This window comes from Bos javanicus, chromosome 20, assembly GCF_032452875.1.
Source record: "Bos javanicus breed banteng chromosome 20, ARS-OSU_banteng_1.0, whole genome shotgun sequence".
Classification (NCBI taxonomy): Eukaryota; Metazoa; Chordata; class Mammalia; order Artiodactyla; family Bovidae; genus Bos; species Bos javanicus.
The window spans coordinates 2,155,779-2,173,606 of record NC_083887.1 but is presented as its reverse complement, the minus strand read 5'-3'; the positions used below and the strand labels follow the sequence as shown (position 1 = coordinate 2,173,606).

The 17,828-nt window shown below is 50.5% G+C and overlaps 1 protein-coding gene across 2 annotated transcripts in view; it reads right to left on the bottom strand.

Moving 5' to 3' along the window:
• The window catches only part of KCNIP1 (potassium voltage-gated channel interacting protein 1), a 408,536-nt gene extending 393,845 nt beyond the window's left edge, over positions 1–14,691 (bottom strand). The window contains exon 1 of one of the 2 annotated variants that reach the window (XM_061393196.1): positions 14,265–14,691. Coding sequence is in view for 1 of the 2 variants with exons in the window: in XM_061393193.1 (XP_061249177.1) it covers positions 14,123–14,375 (253 nt within the window). In the remaining variant the exon portion in view is untranslated. Of the gene's footprint in view, positions 1–14,122 lie in introns of both variants that reach the window. The other variant, XM_061393193.1, reaches the window with a different exon arrangement.
• Positions 14,692–17,828: the final 3,137 nt, after the last annotated feature.

Here is a 17,828-nt window from a genome sequence, read left to right as displayed (position 1 = left end):
TCACCGTCCGTTTGAGCAAAGGTGTCTCCTTCCTCAGATGATATTGATTCTTCTCTGAGCTCAGAGAACTTCCCACTTCCCTCTTTTTCTCATGAGCAACTTCCCACTTTTCTTTCTTGTGAGCATGGAGGACCATCTTGCTTCTCCTTTTCACTCTGTTAACTGTGCTCTGTCTTAAAAATTTCTGCTATGGATAGTCTACTTTGAACTTTCTTGAATCTACCTGTATAAACTCAGTTCCAGGGGAAAAGCAGTGCCTGGTTGAACCATCCAAGGGCCAAAGGACCAGTTTCCATGACAGTCTACTTCATGGAAGAACCACCAACATTGACAATAGATCTGGCTGGAATAATCCTCCCAGTGTGAGGCAGGCAAATCCCTTGGCCCAGAAATCAGGCTTAATTGGAAATTAAATTGCATCTCCATGCCAACTGCAGGAAGCTTATATCCACAGCTAATTTATCAAGGTGATGCCTTATCTCTGAGAAGCACGTGGGAATAGGGCGGCTACATCAGCAAGGTTACAAGCTTGTATCTGATGAGATGAGCTTTCTTTAAAGTGAAGCTTGAACCCTTCTGGTTCTTCATTTTGGGATTCCTGCCCTTACTGGCTGCCTTCTCTTTGCCAGGCACCATGCCAGGACCTAGAGATGTCGATGCTGCGGGAACCTGCACTGAATGCTCACTGCTCTGAGCCAGGGGCAGAAAGATCCCCAAACCACAGTGCTTCACTTAGTTATCCAGAGGTGAGTGTTAAGGAAGGTAGAGAGCACTACAGATAACTTCATGGTTAAGAACCATTGTTTAACACCGATACTAGTAGTTCACAATGGTCAGGGTGACCAGACTCTTCACTAACACCTTTACACCCATTTATTCCATTTATACAATTCTCCAGGCAATGGTAGTAAATAAATACATGATTTCATTATCACCACTTTACTGATGAGGAAACAGGGACTGAGGAAGTACTTAACTTGCCTGAGGTCATTGTCACTCAGTTAATAGGTGGCAGAGCTGGGATTTATTTATTTAGGCTGCACCACACAGCACATGGGATCTTAGTTCCTTGACCAGGAATTGAACCTGAACCCCCTCCACTGGAAGCATGGACTCTTAGCCACTGGAGCATCAGGGAAGTCCCTAGAGCTGGGGTTTAAACTAAGGTCACTTCTTAGTGAAGTCAATGCCTTTAGCCCCTTTGTTTTCCCCAACTATGAGGTTTTTAAAATGTCCACCTATAGAAGGGCTTCCTGGGTGGCTCAGAAGGTAAAGAAACTTCCTGCAATGCAGGAGACCTGGGTTTGATTCCTGGGTTGGGAAGATCCCCTGGAGAAGGGAATGGCAACTCGCTCTAGCAGTCTTGCCTGGAGAAACCATGGACAGAGGAACCTGGCACGCTATAGCCCATAGGGCACAACTGAGAGACTAACATAATAGGAGGGTTGCAAAATTAGTATCTAGGAGATGCATACCCTTCACCTTGGTTCACAAATTATTATCAATATTTTGCCATATTTGCACTCCTTCACTGTGTTTTTTGTTTTTTTTTTTGACTCATTTGAGGGTAGTTTCAGGGATATAAAACACAAGTCTGGTTTAGAAGCCAGGTGGGGATGAGTGTGGCTGGAGGAGAAGGTGTTTGTGTTGGAGGAGATATGAGCAGGAAGTGGGGTGGGACCACAGGGTACGGGCTTTGAGCTCCAGGCCCGGAAGTTTAAGTATGCTCTAATATGAAGAGGACAGGCAATGTCATAATGCAATGAAGACATAACTTTTATTGAAGCTATTGGGAAGAATTAAAAAATTAAAGATGTGTATTCAGTGAATGATGTTTTATGGTCTGATTAAATATACATGCTTATTGAAGACAAAGCAGAGAATATAGTTCTTTTATCAAGAAGAACTTTAAAAAATAACCATGTATCTCAGCTAAAACCCAGGATTTCTGTTTGTGTCTTTTCTGTTGTACTTTTTCTGTCCATGTATCTATTCACAGATTGGAGTCTCATTGTACATGGAGTTTTGTAATCTGATTTTTCACCTGATATTATGTCAATAGCATTTCTGCTTGTTATTAAGTAGTCCTCAAAATAATTTTTCAAAGGTTTAATATTATTGCACCAGATGGATGAATCAAAATTTATTTAGCCCACTATTTTTTGACAAGTTGAGATCATCTCCAATTTTTCACTATTGTAATGCAATACCCTTATGCACACCCCTGAATAAAAGTCTTTGTGTACATCTCTGATGATCTGCTTAGAGTAAAATTCCAGAAGTAGGGCTCCTGGGTTAAATGAACCATCTCTTTGTCAGCCCTGGTGTGGAGGAGACAGGAGGGGAGAATCGGGAAGAGATGCGGCCTGCCAGCTGCATCAAAGCAGTGAGACATGATGAGAGCTTGGACTCTGGGGACAGTGCTGAGAACGGAAAGCGTGACAGACAAGAGAACCACAGGGGGAAGATAATCAATGGGACTCAGGGAGCAAGATAACCAAAGGTGCAAATTGGAGATGTGAAAGTTGGACTGTAAATAAGGCTGAGTGCAGAAGAATTGATGCTTTTAAACTGTGGTGTTGGAGAAGACTCTTGAGAGTCCCTTGGACTGCAAGGAGATCGAACCAGTCAATCCTAAAGGAAATCAGTCCTGAGTATTCATTGGAAGGACTGACGCCAATACTTTGGCCACCTGATGGAAAGAACTGACTCATTTAAAAGACTCTGATGCTGAGAAAGATTGAGGGCAGGAGGAGAAGGGGACGACAGAGGATGAAACGGTTGGATGGCATCACTGACTCAATGGACATGAGCTTGGGCTAACTTGGGGACATGGTGAAGGACAGGGAAGCCTGGCATGCTGCAGTCCATGGAGTCACAAAGAGTCGAACACAGATGAGCTACTGAACAAAAACACACTGGGGACATGTATGGAGAAACAGTGAAGTCAGGAGAGAGAGGTTTGTTTGGCTTTCACGAGTGTTGACTAGAGGCCACAGGAAGACATGCAAATAGAAAGACTTGTGATCTATCCTCCCTTCCTCCCTTCCTTTCTCCATTCCATTGAATTAGGATCACTGGCACCTTGCTAGGGAGAATAAATGTGGACAGAAAGATGGACTCGAGAAGACAGAACACAGAAGCAAAGGCTTTAATGGGCACGCAGGGCAGAGACTACCAGGAAAGGAAAGAAGACTCAGAGGCCTAGGTTCCAGGGCCAGCTTTGCTTCCCACTGCGTTGTCCCCTCCTGAGCATCTCATCTGCCTGGTGGCCTGCTCAGTTTCTCTGGCCCAGGTGCTGGAAAAGCAGCTACAGCCAGGACAGCCCCTGCCCTTGTGGAGCTGGACTGTCAGTGGACAAACCAGGCCAGAGATAAAGGAATAAATGTGTGACGGAAATGCAGGAGTGCTGTTCAGGAAAATGAGACAGCCTCAGAGGGTAGAATGTGCCGTTGTGTGTAGAGGGAGATGAGGATCTCAGACAGGAAGGGATTTGAATGAAGTGCGGGAGAGAAGAAGAGGAAAGCTGGTGGAGTGTGTCCAGAGAGAGGGCAAAGTGACTGTCAGGACCCGGGGGCTAGGACCTGGTGTTCCAGCAAGAACAGCATGACCTGGTGGTGGGAGGAGAATGTCAGCAGAGTAGGAGGCCAGAAATGCAGGGACAGATCATGCAAAGGCCGTAGGGACTTCCCTGGTGGCCCAGTGGTTGAGAACCTGCCTTTTGATGCAGGGGACGAGGGCTCCATCTCTGGTCAGGCGCAAGTTGCTGGGCAACTGGGTCTACATCCCACAGCTATGGAGCCTGTGAGCCGCAATGCAGACCCTGCCTGCTGCAGCTAAGGTCTGCCGCACTCAAATAAATAAATACAAATAAAGTCAACCCTTTATTAAAAAAAAAAGGCTATAGACCACAGAGGAAAGTCTGCATTTGACTCTGAACCTGGCAAGAAATCACTGGAGGCAGAGTTGTGAGGAAGCGTATTATGTATTCTAAAAATATGGGAATGGATGAACAGCAATGGTTGAATGGATAAAAAAAAAAATTATGGTTAATCCCTACTCTAGAGTATTATTCAGCCTTAAAAAGGAATGGAATTCTGACACATTCAACATGGATAAACCTTGAAAACATTATTCTAAGTGAAATAAGCCAAGTGCAAAAGGGCAAATGCTGTGTGACCCCACTTACATGAGGGACCGACAATAACCACATTCATAGCGGAAGTGAAGCGGTGGCCAGGAGCTGGTGGAGGAGGGAAAGGGGCGTCATTGTTGGATGGAGACAGAGCTTCAGTGTGGGAAGACGGAAAGTTCTGTAACTACATGGTGATGATGGCTGTACAACAATGTGAAATGCAACCGATGCCACTGAATCGTACACCTCAAAATGGTAAATTTCATGCTACATATATTTATGACAATACAAAATGTGGGAAAGAATGCTATGTAAAGAATTTTCTGTGGGGCATATTAATTTCCTAGGGCTGCCTTAACAAAATACCACAGACTAGGCAGCTTAAACAATAGGAGTATTTTTCTTTGCGGCTCTGGGTGCTGGAAGTCCGAGCCCAAGGTGCTGGCAGAGCTCGTTTCTGGCGAGGCTCTCTCCTCTGCTCGCAGAGGCCTCTGTGTTCTCACCGTGTCTGCACGTGGCCTTTTCGCTGCGTGCGTGTCTCTCCTTGTAAGGACACTGGTCTCATCAGATCAGGGCCCCACCTCATTTAACCTGAAATACTTGTTTTAAGTCTTATCTCAAAATATACTAAGTCCCCTGGGTACTCACGAGTTCCATTTTGAAAGTGTGTCTGTAAGCCCAATTTGTTTGTAAGTTCAACAAAGTTACCCTAGGTATCTGACTAACACAACTGACTATATAGTACTTTTCCGTAATAGGTTTATAATGCTTTTCACGTCAGTAATATTTAAAAAACGAACACAAAAAATAAAGAAAGCATTTTAAATCTTACGTCGCTAAGTCGTGTCTAGCTTTTGTGATACCATGGACTGTAGCCCGCCAGACTCCTCTGTCCATGGGATTTTCCAGGCAAGACTACCGGAGTGGGTAGCCATTTCCTTCTCCAATCTCAAACTTTATGCTATAGCAACAGCTGGTGCTTCTTAGCAGTAGCCGCTCCATCACTGCTGGTTTTATACTTGCTTCTGAACATCCTGGGCTTGCAATAAAGATGCTGCATTACTGTGCTCTGCACAATATTGTAAAGGACACAAAAGCACAACCACTGGCACAGGACACACACACGTGACAGTCGTGACACAGGAACTAACTTTCACGATGGAACATGCGAACGCGCGTTCACGTCTCAGAAAGCTGGCAACTTGAAGGCTGCTATGCAGGGGACGCACTGTACAGCCTGAACGCAGTTAGGGCCTCGGCACGTGAACGGGGGCGGGGAGCACAAAAAAGTCCATGATGGAGGATGTCGGTGCTGAGGGCTTGGAGGCAGAGAGTGCTTCTTTGGTACTGTATGCGAGCTTCAGAGTCATAGCTCTGGCTTTGTCATCTTGGGTAAAGTAATCAGCCTCTCCCAGCCTCACGGTGGGAATAACTAAAGAAGGTAACTCATAATGCCAGGCTGGACTGACTGCAGGGATCCTTGTAAAACCTTAGCAGACAAATCACACACAGTGAATGGACAGCAGCTGTTATTATTCCTCATATGGGCCCTGTTGGGTTTGGCAGGACAGGCTGCTGCTTTTCGACGGGTGAGGCCAGGACAGGGTTAATCAACGCAAGGGCGGCAGGAGGGTGCTGCAGTCCAATATGCCTCATGGCTGTGGTTTAGGAGTATCCCAAGGCACAGCCGGTTCCCAGCTGATGTTTTCAGATAGCGAGCTGCAAGCCTGGGCTTGGCTTTGCCTGCCAAGCACAGATGGTTTGAAAAATGCCACCCCAACTGGCCCAGGGTTAATCAAAAGATTACAGAAAGAAAATTGGGTAGGCTAACCCCAGCCTCTCAGACACAAGCCTCTGAATCACAACTACCCTTCTGACTCCTGCTCCATTATCTGCCTCTGCTTCTGAAGCACCTCATTCCAGCAAGAAATGGAAACTGGCTGGGCTGGAATTACAATGGGAATGCTTGCTGGGTGGTATTTCTTCTCTTCCCTCTCTGTGCAATCTCAGCTATTGGGCTAGTTCTCCCATATTTTTTGTGGTTGGGCTGGGGAAGGGGAATCTGTGCATGAGGATTTGGGGTGTAGTTGGGGGGCAGTGAGTCACAGATCTCAGGGGAATTCTCCAGAGCTGTGCTGCTTGGGTCAGAATGGAGGCCTTGAAACCTGGGCCACCTCTTTGTTAAGCTGGGAAAGAACCAGTTTTGTCTTTATTACTTTCCTACACCAGATCTGAGTTTCAGAAATGAAGGGAGTGTCATGTAAGGAGTAAAACCGGAACTTGGAGGCAGACAGCCTGATTTCCAAGTCTGGCTGTGTTCCAAGCTGGCTGTGTGACCTGGAGCCAGACACTTCCACTGCTGAAGCCCAGAACTTCTCAGCCGTCAGAGGGTTAGTGGGAGCTCTCCACCTCCTAGGGTTCTTGTGTGTATTAAATAAAACCGTGTGCAGTGCTCACAGCCATGTCAGGCATAGAGCAGATGCCATGCATAGTGTTACAAGGATTGCTGGGAAATCTTAAAAGTCTAAAACTGGAAGGGGCCTTTGAAACCAGCCACTGCCTCATTTTAGTGATGACGACACTGAGGCCCAGAGAAGGGAAGGATCTGGAATCAAACCCAGGCCCAGCTCCCAGTCAGCTGCTCTTTGCAGCTCTAAGACCACGAAGTGGAACTCTATGGCTTTAGGAAGACAGGACCATGCTTAGCATTACATTCATGGCCCTCCTGCCATCATCCCAACAGGAAGAAGGCTTTCTCGTGGAGCGTACAGGGACGGGGCTGACGGTGGTCATAAACATCTTCACTGGTGTCTCTTCCTGGAGTGCTGGCTTCCATTGCATCCAGCTGGCCTGGGGAGCCTGTGTGACCTCCCCTCTGTGCATCTGGCCAGCCTCCATGGCCGGGCAGCAAGGGCAATCCCACAGAGCATGCAAGAACCGGGGTGAAGGGGTGGCCAGGCCCTTGGTCTTGCTTGCACTGACCCTTCATCTCATCAAGGTCACTGTGGCTGGTGACTTCTATCAACTTCCTGCACAGAAATTCAGAACAGGAAGATGGGGCATGGGAGGCCTCCACACTAGCCTAACAAAGCCCAGGCCTCAGAAAAGGACTCCAGTCACACTTTCCTGAGTGTTGCTGGGCAGGGAAAGCAGTCGGTCATCATTTATTCAACATCCATCCACAGCTCAAGGCATCACCTAAGGCCCATGCGGCGACTGTGCCTGCTCTCAGAGGGGCAAGGGAATGGTCAATACAAACATAAAACCACTGAATAAAAAGGATAATTTCAGCTGTGGACAAATCCTTGTTTACAAAGATGTAATTGAGAGTGGCTGAGGGTGGAGGTGGCAACTTTGGAGGAGCAGCGCACCTAGAGAAGAGCCGGAAGAAGCCTTGACTCAGGGCTTGTTTCTTTGGCCTCTCCCTCCTTCCTGCCAGCTACAAGTCCAAGGTCTAACCCCAGGAAAGGAAGAGAAGGGTGGGAATGTGCCTTTCCCTGGGCAGCTGTTCTGTGCTTGGTGCCAGGTGTGCCACAGGCACCCTCTCCTCGTAGCCCCACGAGGAGGGAGAGACTGGCCCCATTTTTCACGGGAGGACACAGACTCAAGGTGGGACCTGGCTTGCTCTGGGCTGCCCTGCCTGGCAGAGGCAGGATTCGAAGCCAGGGCTGCCTGGCTCCAGAGCTGTGCGTCCCCTGCGTCTTCCAGCCTTCTGTGGCTGCTTCACCCAACCACATCTGTTCTCACGAATCAACAGTTCTCTGGGACGTGGGACTTACAGTCTGGTGAGAGAGGTAATCCAGCGAAGATTCTGCCACCTGAGCAGAATGGGGAAAGTGAGGGTCACACTGGCGTGGCCAGGGACCTCCGAACCTCCCAACACTGAGCAAGACCTGATTTGAGCCACTGTGTCTTCATGTTGCTGCCCTCACACCTGCCAGAGGGGCCCACTTCCAGCTACTTTTAATTTGAAACAAACTAGGTGCTCCCCCGTGGTCTTAAAGTTAACAGGATGTCTGTGCAGCAGGGTTGGGATAAGCAGCCTTGAACAAATCCTTCCTGCCTGGTATCGGTGTCATGTGGAACAGAGGCCTGGGGGCCCAGAGAGGGACAGCCTGGGCAGGGGAGGAGGTCCCACCCTCCTCTCTCCTCTGCTGTGGGACTAAGGGGACCCCAGAGTCCCAGTCCCTGAGGAGAGCACCTGGCCAGCAAAATGAATCAGGGAGTGATGGGTCTGCCACAGAGGGACAAGGGTTAAGAGACCTGGAGGCTGGGATGAGGGCTACTGAACAGGGGAGAGCCAAAGCAAGCAACTGCCCACCCTGGCAGGCTCTGGCTTGGGACTGAGGAGGCAGGAATGGACCAGAATGACGGAACTTTCTGCTGATGGCAAGGTACAAACGCTCAGAGGTTGCCAGTTGCAACCAGGGAAGAGGTTGTGTTCACACGGACTCAGTGCTTACCTGCATGGCTGGGACAGCAGATTAGCTCGGACCGGGGATGGTGGGGACCTTAATTTTCCCAGCAAAGATGGGTGCACACAAGTTGAGCTTCTCAGGAGGCAGGTGGTGTCCTCCTTTTGACAGAGGGCACTGTCACATCTCACAGGTTGCAAGATCCCCAGAGTCAAGGTCATTGCTTTCCTAGATAATTCTAGTAAAGAGTCGATGTCTCTATTCTAGTCTGCCTGATGACATAAAACTTGTGTATTTCTCCACTGGCATGACCATGTTTCATAAGAATGGAGAGCGGTGAGGGAGGGTCCCTCGTGGGTGCAGAGTTGGCCCACCATTCAGTAGGTGCCCAGACCCCAGAGATGATAGCGAGGCCAGGTGGGCACACATGCATCTGTCTCGCTGACCTTGGAGTGTGGGGGTGTTCCCTTTACCCATCAGTGTTCCTTAATCCAGGCCATGCCACATTATGGAATTTGTCCCAACTCCTTGCAAGACAGATGGCTGCCCTGAATTGATTCAGCAGGTACAATCATTTCTGACAAACACACCTACAAAATTAACGAGAAGCTGGGGGAACTTTCCTGGTCACAAGGTGGGGAGCGTGCCTGCAGGGGCATCTTCCTCAGCCCCGGGGACAGGGAAGCACCTGGTCTTGACTCCACTAGAACCCGATCTAATTCCAGCCCTGCTACTCATCGCCAGCTAGGCCACCTGGCTTAGCTAAAGGTCAGTCTCCTTAAAATTGTAAAAATGGTTTGAAGTGATTGCAATGCCTACTTCCAGGGTCAGGAGGGACTTGCTCTCGACTCCCTACAAGTGCAGAGTCACCCCCTTCCCTGCAAGCTGCCAGCCTGTGACTTGTATTATCCTTGTTAAATGAGAAAACAGCCTTTCGTGGTTGATATCGCTATCATCTCCAATGAACAAGGAGGAACTTCGGTTTGGGGAGGTTTTGCAACTCACCCAAATTCACACAGCTGGTGGACCGCAGGGTTGGGACTCCAGCCCAGCCTGCCCGAGGGCAGAGTCCTCCCCAGGTTCAAGGTCAGTTTCTTGAGGCCCATGAACAGCAGTGAAGAGATGGCAAGAGGCACAGCTTGTCTCCAGTGGGTCTGAAGCTGAGCTCCTGCGGTGCAGAGAGAAGTGACCTGGGCCAGGGCAGGAGGGGGAGTTGGGGCTCCAGGTCAAAGTCCTTGAGATAAATCTTACAAGATCAGCACCGGCCCGCTTTTGACCCCGCAGCCACATGGGTGGTCAGGACAACTGAAGCTCTCCCGGATTGGACTCCTACCTCCTGCTTTGCTTTGCCATGTGCGCCTGGGGCGACAAATGGGTTTACAAAATGCAGAAGGAAATGGGCTTAAACCTCCCCAGCCGGAGGGGAGCCTGCACGACCTCTAGCTTCTGCCTCCGAGTCCTGGAGTCTCTGAGCTAGACCTGCGGGGCCGGCTGCACAGGAAGAGGAGGACGCAGGTCCCCCTGAGGCTGGAGCTATGGGACTCCCAGCAGGGAGCTGGGCTTCTGCTAAGTTCTTCCTTAGAGCAGGGGAGGGCCTGGCTCTGGGAGGCACACTCGTGGCTCCTGATCAGGGAGTCAGGTGTAAGAAATGTCAGTTTCAGCCCTGGGTGGGCCACAGGAGAGAAAGCTCAGGAGAAGGGAAGCAGCAGAAGTTGCTCTCAGAGTCTGTGCCAGGGGCTCAAGAAACAAGCAGGAAGTGAGGCATCCCTGCTGTCAGATGCTCGCAGCCCTGAGAGTACCAGTTAACCACTGCGGGAGCACCATGGAACATTTCCGGGAGATCCGTTGCGCAGGAAGCTTTAGGCAGACAATCTTGTGTAATCTTATAAGGAGGACACTTATGATTCCACTTCACAGAGTAGGTAACTGAGGCCAGAGAGAACACGAGGCTCCCCAGCAGAAAGCCCAAGATGTACTAGTCTGGCATCAAATTGCCTTTTCCTCTGCATAATCGGCTTTCAAACTTTTTTTTTTTTAAGTTAGACACTTGCTGTTAAATATCAATAAAATGCAGTAAGTAAAGCAAATCAAAGTAGAGCCGGAGGGGCAGGAGTGAAGGTGCCAGACACTTGCCCATCCCCACGACTCACACACGACCGCCCCTCTGTTGACAACTGAAAAGCCCTTCCCAAGACACAAAGAAGCTCAGGCAAGGTTCTGAATGATTTGTCTGGCTGGAGGCTTACCCTCTGGCCATAGACTGAGCACCTCTGGGACAGAGGTGTGCACGGTGCTTCCTAGAAACTCAAGCTACTCCAGGTATCACCTCAGGGTGCCGCGTAGCGCTGCTCACTCATTTAGCCCTACTGGTGGTGCACTCACTCTGGGCCGGGCCCTGGATGCCTAACTGGCCACAGTGGTGGGTAAAAATGCACCTGGCCCCGCCCTCATAGAGCTTAAGTGAGGAAGACAGCCTTTAGCTGATGTGTTCCTAAAAGAAAAGACAGATCACATATCGTGATCAAAGCTGTGAAGGAAAAGATCGATGTCAAGGAGGAGGACCTGATCTGTTCACATCTGGAGATCTAGCCATGAGAAATCTAGCCCACCAGCCACTGAGACCACTGGGACTGGGGAGGGCTGGCATCAGAGGGAGGTGACCAGGACATGGGCATTCGTGGGCCCTCCCTGTTCCCCAGTTATTCCCAAGGCAGGCAGAAACGGTAAGCTGCTCCCAGGACCAGCTGGAGGTCCCTGGGAGTCTTACATTCCTCAGTTGCAAAAGGAGTAGAGAGAAATTCTTCTAAAGGTTGGATTATCACAAATCTAGGGCTCAGTGCGACGAATAAGTGAAATCACAATGAAAATCAGAAATCATGATGCAAATGTCACATGTCCACATAGGCTCTACTCTAAATTCACCTAGGGCTGGTCTATACATTAAAAAGACCTTTCTCCACTCCCCTGCTCTAGGCTTGGCTTTCTTGGTTGTTTATTTTAAAAATATTTACCGAACACCTGGGGTGGGCAGAACGCTGGTTTCCCAGCATGTGCCTGGCACAGAGCCAGGGCTGTGTAACCACTCAGGGCTCTGGGCAGAGCCAGGAGCAGCGTGCCGCCCCGGTGCCTGCCGTGTCACCTCACACATGGGTCTGCAGAAACTCGGCACGAAGCAGGTCCAGGGAAGTCCAGGCGGCCACTTGGTCCCCAGCGCTGGTCCCATGGAGCCCTTTCTGTGTCACACAGATATCAGTCTCTGGAATTCTGAGTGGAGAGAGGGGGCCATCCTGACCCACCGGCTGGCTGCTCTGCAGAGACTGAGGCTTCAATGAGCTCCCACTGCCAGCGCCAACCTCATTCTGCTGCCCAGCCCCAGTGTGCCTTCTGGACTCGGTTGAGATGCTGCCTTTGGAGGAGCTCTTCACCTGCCCGGGCGTCTGTTCTCTGATGCCTCCCTCCGTCTCAGCACCAGCGTGACGTCCCCATGGTGTCTGCGTCTTGTGTCTTTGGTCTGTGTTCCCACCAGTGTGCACGTTTCTTGACAAAGGGCCTGAGCCTTATTCATCCATGTGTCCAGTGTCTTATGAGTGTGGCACAGAACAGGTGCTCAATAAATGTTAAATGAATGATTATAGGTAAATATGCAGATGAAAGTATCTTCATGCTCATTTATTCAAATAGCCATCCACCCTCTGTCTTCTATACACACCCTTTTGCACACCCTCTCTCTCCCTGACTGGCCTCACCTGCTCACACTCACCCCTGCTTGCTGCGTTAAGTCCTTCTGAGATCTCTCCCTGCTCTGATGCTGCCTGGAGTGTACAGCCCCGCCTGAAGTCAGATACATGAAAGAATTTGGAAGCCTGGATGGTCTGGGTCCCCTCTGCAGACCCATGCCCATCTCAGTCCTTGGCAGCTCCTTCACGTGAGGTCACTGCATCATGCCCCGTAAAGCGAGCCTGTGTCTCAGCTTCCCTGGATCCTTGCAACAAGGCTGGGAGGTAGACGGGTTAGGTTCATTTTACAGATAAGGAAATTGAGGCTCAGAGAGGCTGTGACTTGCGTAAGGAACAAAGCTGGAGTTGAGACCTAGGTTGCCTAAGTCCAGGCCAAAGCTCTTTCCATCGTGTTCTGGGAAGCAGAGACTGGGATAGGATGCCGCTCGCCACCCGTTACCCGCGAGAGCCAGAATCGCCGGCGTGAGAAGAAAGCACTCCATTCGTGTCAGAGGACTGAGTGGGGCCGCTCTGCGCGATCCTCTGAGCCCTTTGCTCTCTCCCCTCACCCCAGTCCACCCTGCCTGGAGCCCCTGGGAATTCTGCTTGGCAGCTAACTCTCAGTTTTGAGTTTTCATTCCACCTGGGGTTCCAGGAGGGGCAGTAACCTGTTTCACAAGTGCAGTGGGGGACAGAACAGGAGCGGCGAAAGGAGAGGAGAAAAGAAATAAGCAGAACCTCACCATCCTTCCTTCTATACCCACCTTACCATGTCAGCAGGCTAGACCTGCCGGGCAGCCTTGACCCAGGTCATCAGAGAGGCTCATACACAGCCTTTATCATCTCTCACTGTCGTTTTCAAAACCCCCATCAAGGGCTTGTGGGCCTCGCTCCTTCTCCAAATACCCTGTCCGCTGCTTCCCCCAAGACTCTTTCCTCCTGAACGAAGGGCATGAATATTTAAAGACGTTTTTTCAGCCAGTGCAGTCGCATCACGCTGCTGCTCTCTCTTCAAATTTTATCTCCAGAAAGTTTGCCAGAGTGTCTCTGAGTGCCTCACACTCCCTGGTACAGAGTGTGATGAGGGGCCCCAGACACAGGGATGGCCCAGAGACGTTAGCCACCCCTCTGTGTCCTGAGGCTGAATGGCACACAAGGAGCCCTGATTCTGGCCCACAAGTACCCTTCGTGGGCTACCTGGGCAGTCAGACCTGAAGACTCCCTGCCACCCCAGTTCTTGGGGCATGGGCTTACGTAGGAGACACAGAAGGAAAAGGGATCCCAAACCGCAAAGAAATGATGAACAAAACCCCAGAAACACGAGACCCTGGAACCCAAGAGGAGAAAGCTCTCAGCACACCAGACCCAGAGCTAATGTAGATCCTGTATTCACCAGTGCACCATGGATTCCAGCCTCGAAGCCACTCCTGCTGGCTCCCTCCAGCGTCTCTGATCTGCAGAATTACTCACAGCCCACCGCATCAAATCTCTCTTTTATCAACAAGACACAACACTCCTCTGTGGATAACTTCTTGAAACTCTAGTCATTTTAAGCCATTTCCAGTGCTCTGGGAAGGGTCCTGTCCCTCTGCCCGCCTGTAACCAATCAGCCACACACCACCAAATCCATTTCCAAAGTTCCGGGCAATTACAGCCGCTGAGCTCCCTGGCCTGGTGCCCGCCTGCTCAGAGCCAGGACCCAGGTTGTCAGCAACCCCGAAACCCAGCCACCAGTTTCTCCTCCAGCTTCCTCGGAGACCCAGGTGGACCGAAATGCCACGCTTACTGCACCAAGGCACTCGGACAGGCCAGACCACACCAAGATAGAAAACGCGGGTCAAGGCCAGGCTCCCTACCTTTGCTGAGGGTCCCCGTGATGAGCTTAAAGATGGTCTGGGCAAATTTCACGAACCCAAGCTTGCATCTTTTGGAGCAGCCGCTCATGGTGGCAGAGGAAAGGCAGGTTGTGTTGTCAGCGCCCAGAAGGGAGGCACCCACCTTGCGTGCCCTGGAACTTGAAGCCTGCCTGCTCGGATCCTGAGAGATGGATGCACCCCAGAGGCTCCAAGAACAGCACAGCTGCCTCTGCAGTGAGTCCGGCTTCTGCATCCAGAGAGCCCACAGGGCACGGTGTCTGTTCCCTTCCTTCCTCCCGCCAAGCCCCTTCCGCTGTCCCCCCAAGTCCTCGACACGGGAGGACCTCCAGATGCCAGGCTGGGCCAGCACCGGCAGGGCAGAGGGCGCTGCGAGGGGATGGAGGAGGAGAGGGAAGCTGAGCAGAGCAGGGAGGGAGGAGCTGGAGCTCTCCCAGGCTTTGCTGACTGTCTTTCTTACATGGCAGTGGTAATGTAGCAATTAATACCCAAGTCAGAAGGGAGGGGACTGCTACGCAAAAACGCTCCACTCCACAGCCTCCCGGCTCGCTCTCCCGCTCTTTCCTTTCTGGTTAATCTAATAGATCAATTCTCTGAGCTGTGCCTGATTGGGACCTGGGAAGACTCCCCCCAGAGCAGGAGATCGCTGCTTAACGCTCAGTGGAAAGTTTGCAGGCAGCCTCCGAGTGGCCTGGTTTGCATCACGGAGAAGTCGGGCCAAGTGGGGAGCCCCACGGGAGCTGGGCTGTGTGGCTCCCTGGTGCCAGCAGCAGGGGCTGCCAGCCTCCGCAACTCGGAAAGTCATGCCCTTGCTGCCTCCTGGCTCCAGGTGCCTTTTCACCGACACCCCCAACACACGCCCACCCAAAGTCTGCCGTTCAGCTCCAGCTCCCACCCCTGCAGAGCAGGTAAGAGTCTCCTCTCTCATCAGGGCAGCAGAGGAGTGCAAATAGGGCTTTTCTGGATGAAGAAAGTATTCCTCAGAGATGCATAGAGGAATGGCTGAAATTCAAACAATTTGACTACAGTATAATACTCTTAGAAGTAAAACTGCAAGGTAGTGGGCAAATGTGAACTCCAACTATGGCTTAACAAAAAGTCTGGCTGCCGTTCAGTACCATAGACTGTGTGAATTGGACAGAACATAAGGGAACATCTCATCCCACGCTCTAGACATGGCATGAACCTTCCCCATGACACCCCCCCACTTTACTTTCCTTGGTTATTTAAAGGGTTCCCAGGCACCCCACTCCAGTACTCTTGCCTGGAAAACTCCATGGATGGAGGAGCCTGGAAGGCTGAAGTCCATGGGGTCGCTGAGGGTCGGATACGACTGAACGACTTCACTTTCACTTTTCCCTTTCATGAATTGGAGAAGGAAATGGCAACCCACTCCAGTATTCTTGCCTGGAGAATCCCAGGGACGGGGCAGCCTGGTGGGCTGCCGTCTATGGGGTCACACAGAGTCGGACACAACTGAAGTGACTTAGCAGCAGCATGGGCCACCACCATGGGTACCACCCATCAATGCACTGTGGTTTCATTTGAATAGTTTCATTTGAATAGCAGATACAAAATCTACCTAGAGTTGAACTAAGCCACGCCTTGAGAATGTCTTTCTCTTCCTCGCCATCAGCTTGACTATTATCTGCTTCTCTGGGATGTTTGAGAGAACTAGATTGCTTAAGAGCCAGAGAAGGGAGAACACCCATTGATAAAACGCCATATATGCCAGAACTCAAGCTCCATCTTCTGTGAGTCATGGGAAAGTGAATCTTGAAATGAACCTCAGCCCTCAGGGAAGTCACCAACAAATTCCAGAGACAGGCCAGTAGCACAGAGCCTTTCTCCAAACCCAAGTGCCCCTCACTCCTGACTTGCTGGGACAGTGTGAATCACACGCATTGCAGGAAAGAGCCTTGGTGGAAAATAGCCCCTGCATTGGATGTCACAGAGCAGGGGTTCCCAGCCCCCAGGCTTAGACAGGACCCAGCCTGCACAGCAGGAGGCAAGCGGTGGGCAAGCAAGCAGAGCTTCGTATGTATTTGCAACCACTCCCCATTGCTGGCATTACTGCCTAACCCCCTGTCAGATCAGCTGTAGCATTAGATTCTCACGGAAACATGAACCCTCCTATGAACTGTGTGCATGAGGGATCTTGGTTGCACGGTCCTTTGGAGAATCTAATGCCTGATGATCTGGGGTGGAGCTGAGGTGGTGATGCTAGCGCTGGGGAGTGGCTGCCACCATCTCCCATCACCCCCAGGAAAACAAGCTCAGGGCTCTCACTGATTCTGCACTATGGTGAGTTGCATAATTATTTCATTATATATCACATTATGATAGTAATTGATATGAAGTTCACAATAAATATAATGCACTTGAATCATCTGGAAACCACTCCCCCTGACCCTCAGTTCAGTTCAGTCGCTCAGTCGTGTCCGACTCTTTGTGACCCCATGAATCGCAGCACGCCAGGCCTCCCTGTCCATCACCATCTCCCAGAGTTCACTCAAACTCACGTCCATTGAGTCAGTGATGCCATCCAGCCATCTCATCCTCTGTCATCCCCTTCTCCTCCTGCCCCCAATCCCTCCCAACATCAGAGTCTTTTCCAATGAGTCAACTCTTCGCATGAGGTGGCCAAAGAATTGGAGTTTCAGCTTTAGCATCATTCCTTCCAAAGAACACCTAGGGCTGATCTCCTTTAGAATGGACTGGTTGGATCTCCTTGCAGTCCAAGGGACTCTCAAGAGTCTTCTCCAACACCACAGTTCAAAAGCTTCAATTCTTTGGTGCTCAGCTTTCTTCACAGTCTAACTCTCACATCCATACATGACCACTGGAAAAACCATAGCCTTGACTAGACGTACCTTTGTTGGCAAAGTAATGTCTCTGCTTTTCAATATGCTATCTAGATTGGTCATAACTTTTCTTCCAAAGAGTAAGCGTCTTTTAATTTCATGGCTGCAGTCACCATCTGCAGTGATTTTGGAGCCCCCCAAAATAAAGTCTGACACTGTTTCCCTGACCCTCGGCCTATGGAAAAATTGCCTTCCATGAAACTGGTCCCTGGTGCCAAAAAGGTTGGGGACCACTTGTCATAGACCTTGAAACTGCCTTGTTATTCACTCTGTGTCTTAAAGTGAGGAAGGTCCCAACTAGAATGCATATGGTATCTGGAGATGTTAATGGCACTTAGTTTTTTGTACACTTGCTCACATATCCAGGACTTAGCAATCTCAGAGTCTGTGGTGTGGAGTTGAGCAGCCAGGATGCAGAAAGCACTGAGGGCCCAGGATGCAGGAAACACCAACCCAGGCGCACCACGCACACACAGCTGGTGCCCTTCTGGGCCTAACAGCGGAGCAGATTCATCATGAGATGTGGAGCCCTCGTCAAGAACCATTCATCCAAGGAATCTGGCTCATTTTGCAGAGTCTTCGATCAGATGGAGACGCAGGGCAGGTTAGTGTGGAAAAGAAGGAGAAAAGAGCTGGGGGTGGAACAGCACCTACTAGGCAAGGAGCTGGCCGAGGGCAGCACCACCTGGGCACCAAAGAAAAGTTAGAGAAAGATTAGAGGAGCATATGGCACCCATCTGATTGCTTTGCCGAGGAGAGTACTGGCCTCTGGATGGAGAATTCACTTCAGAGGACAGGGAACTCTCAGCTACGCCCAGCTGTTT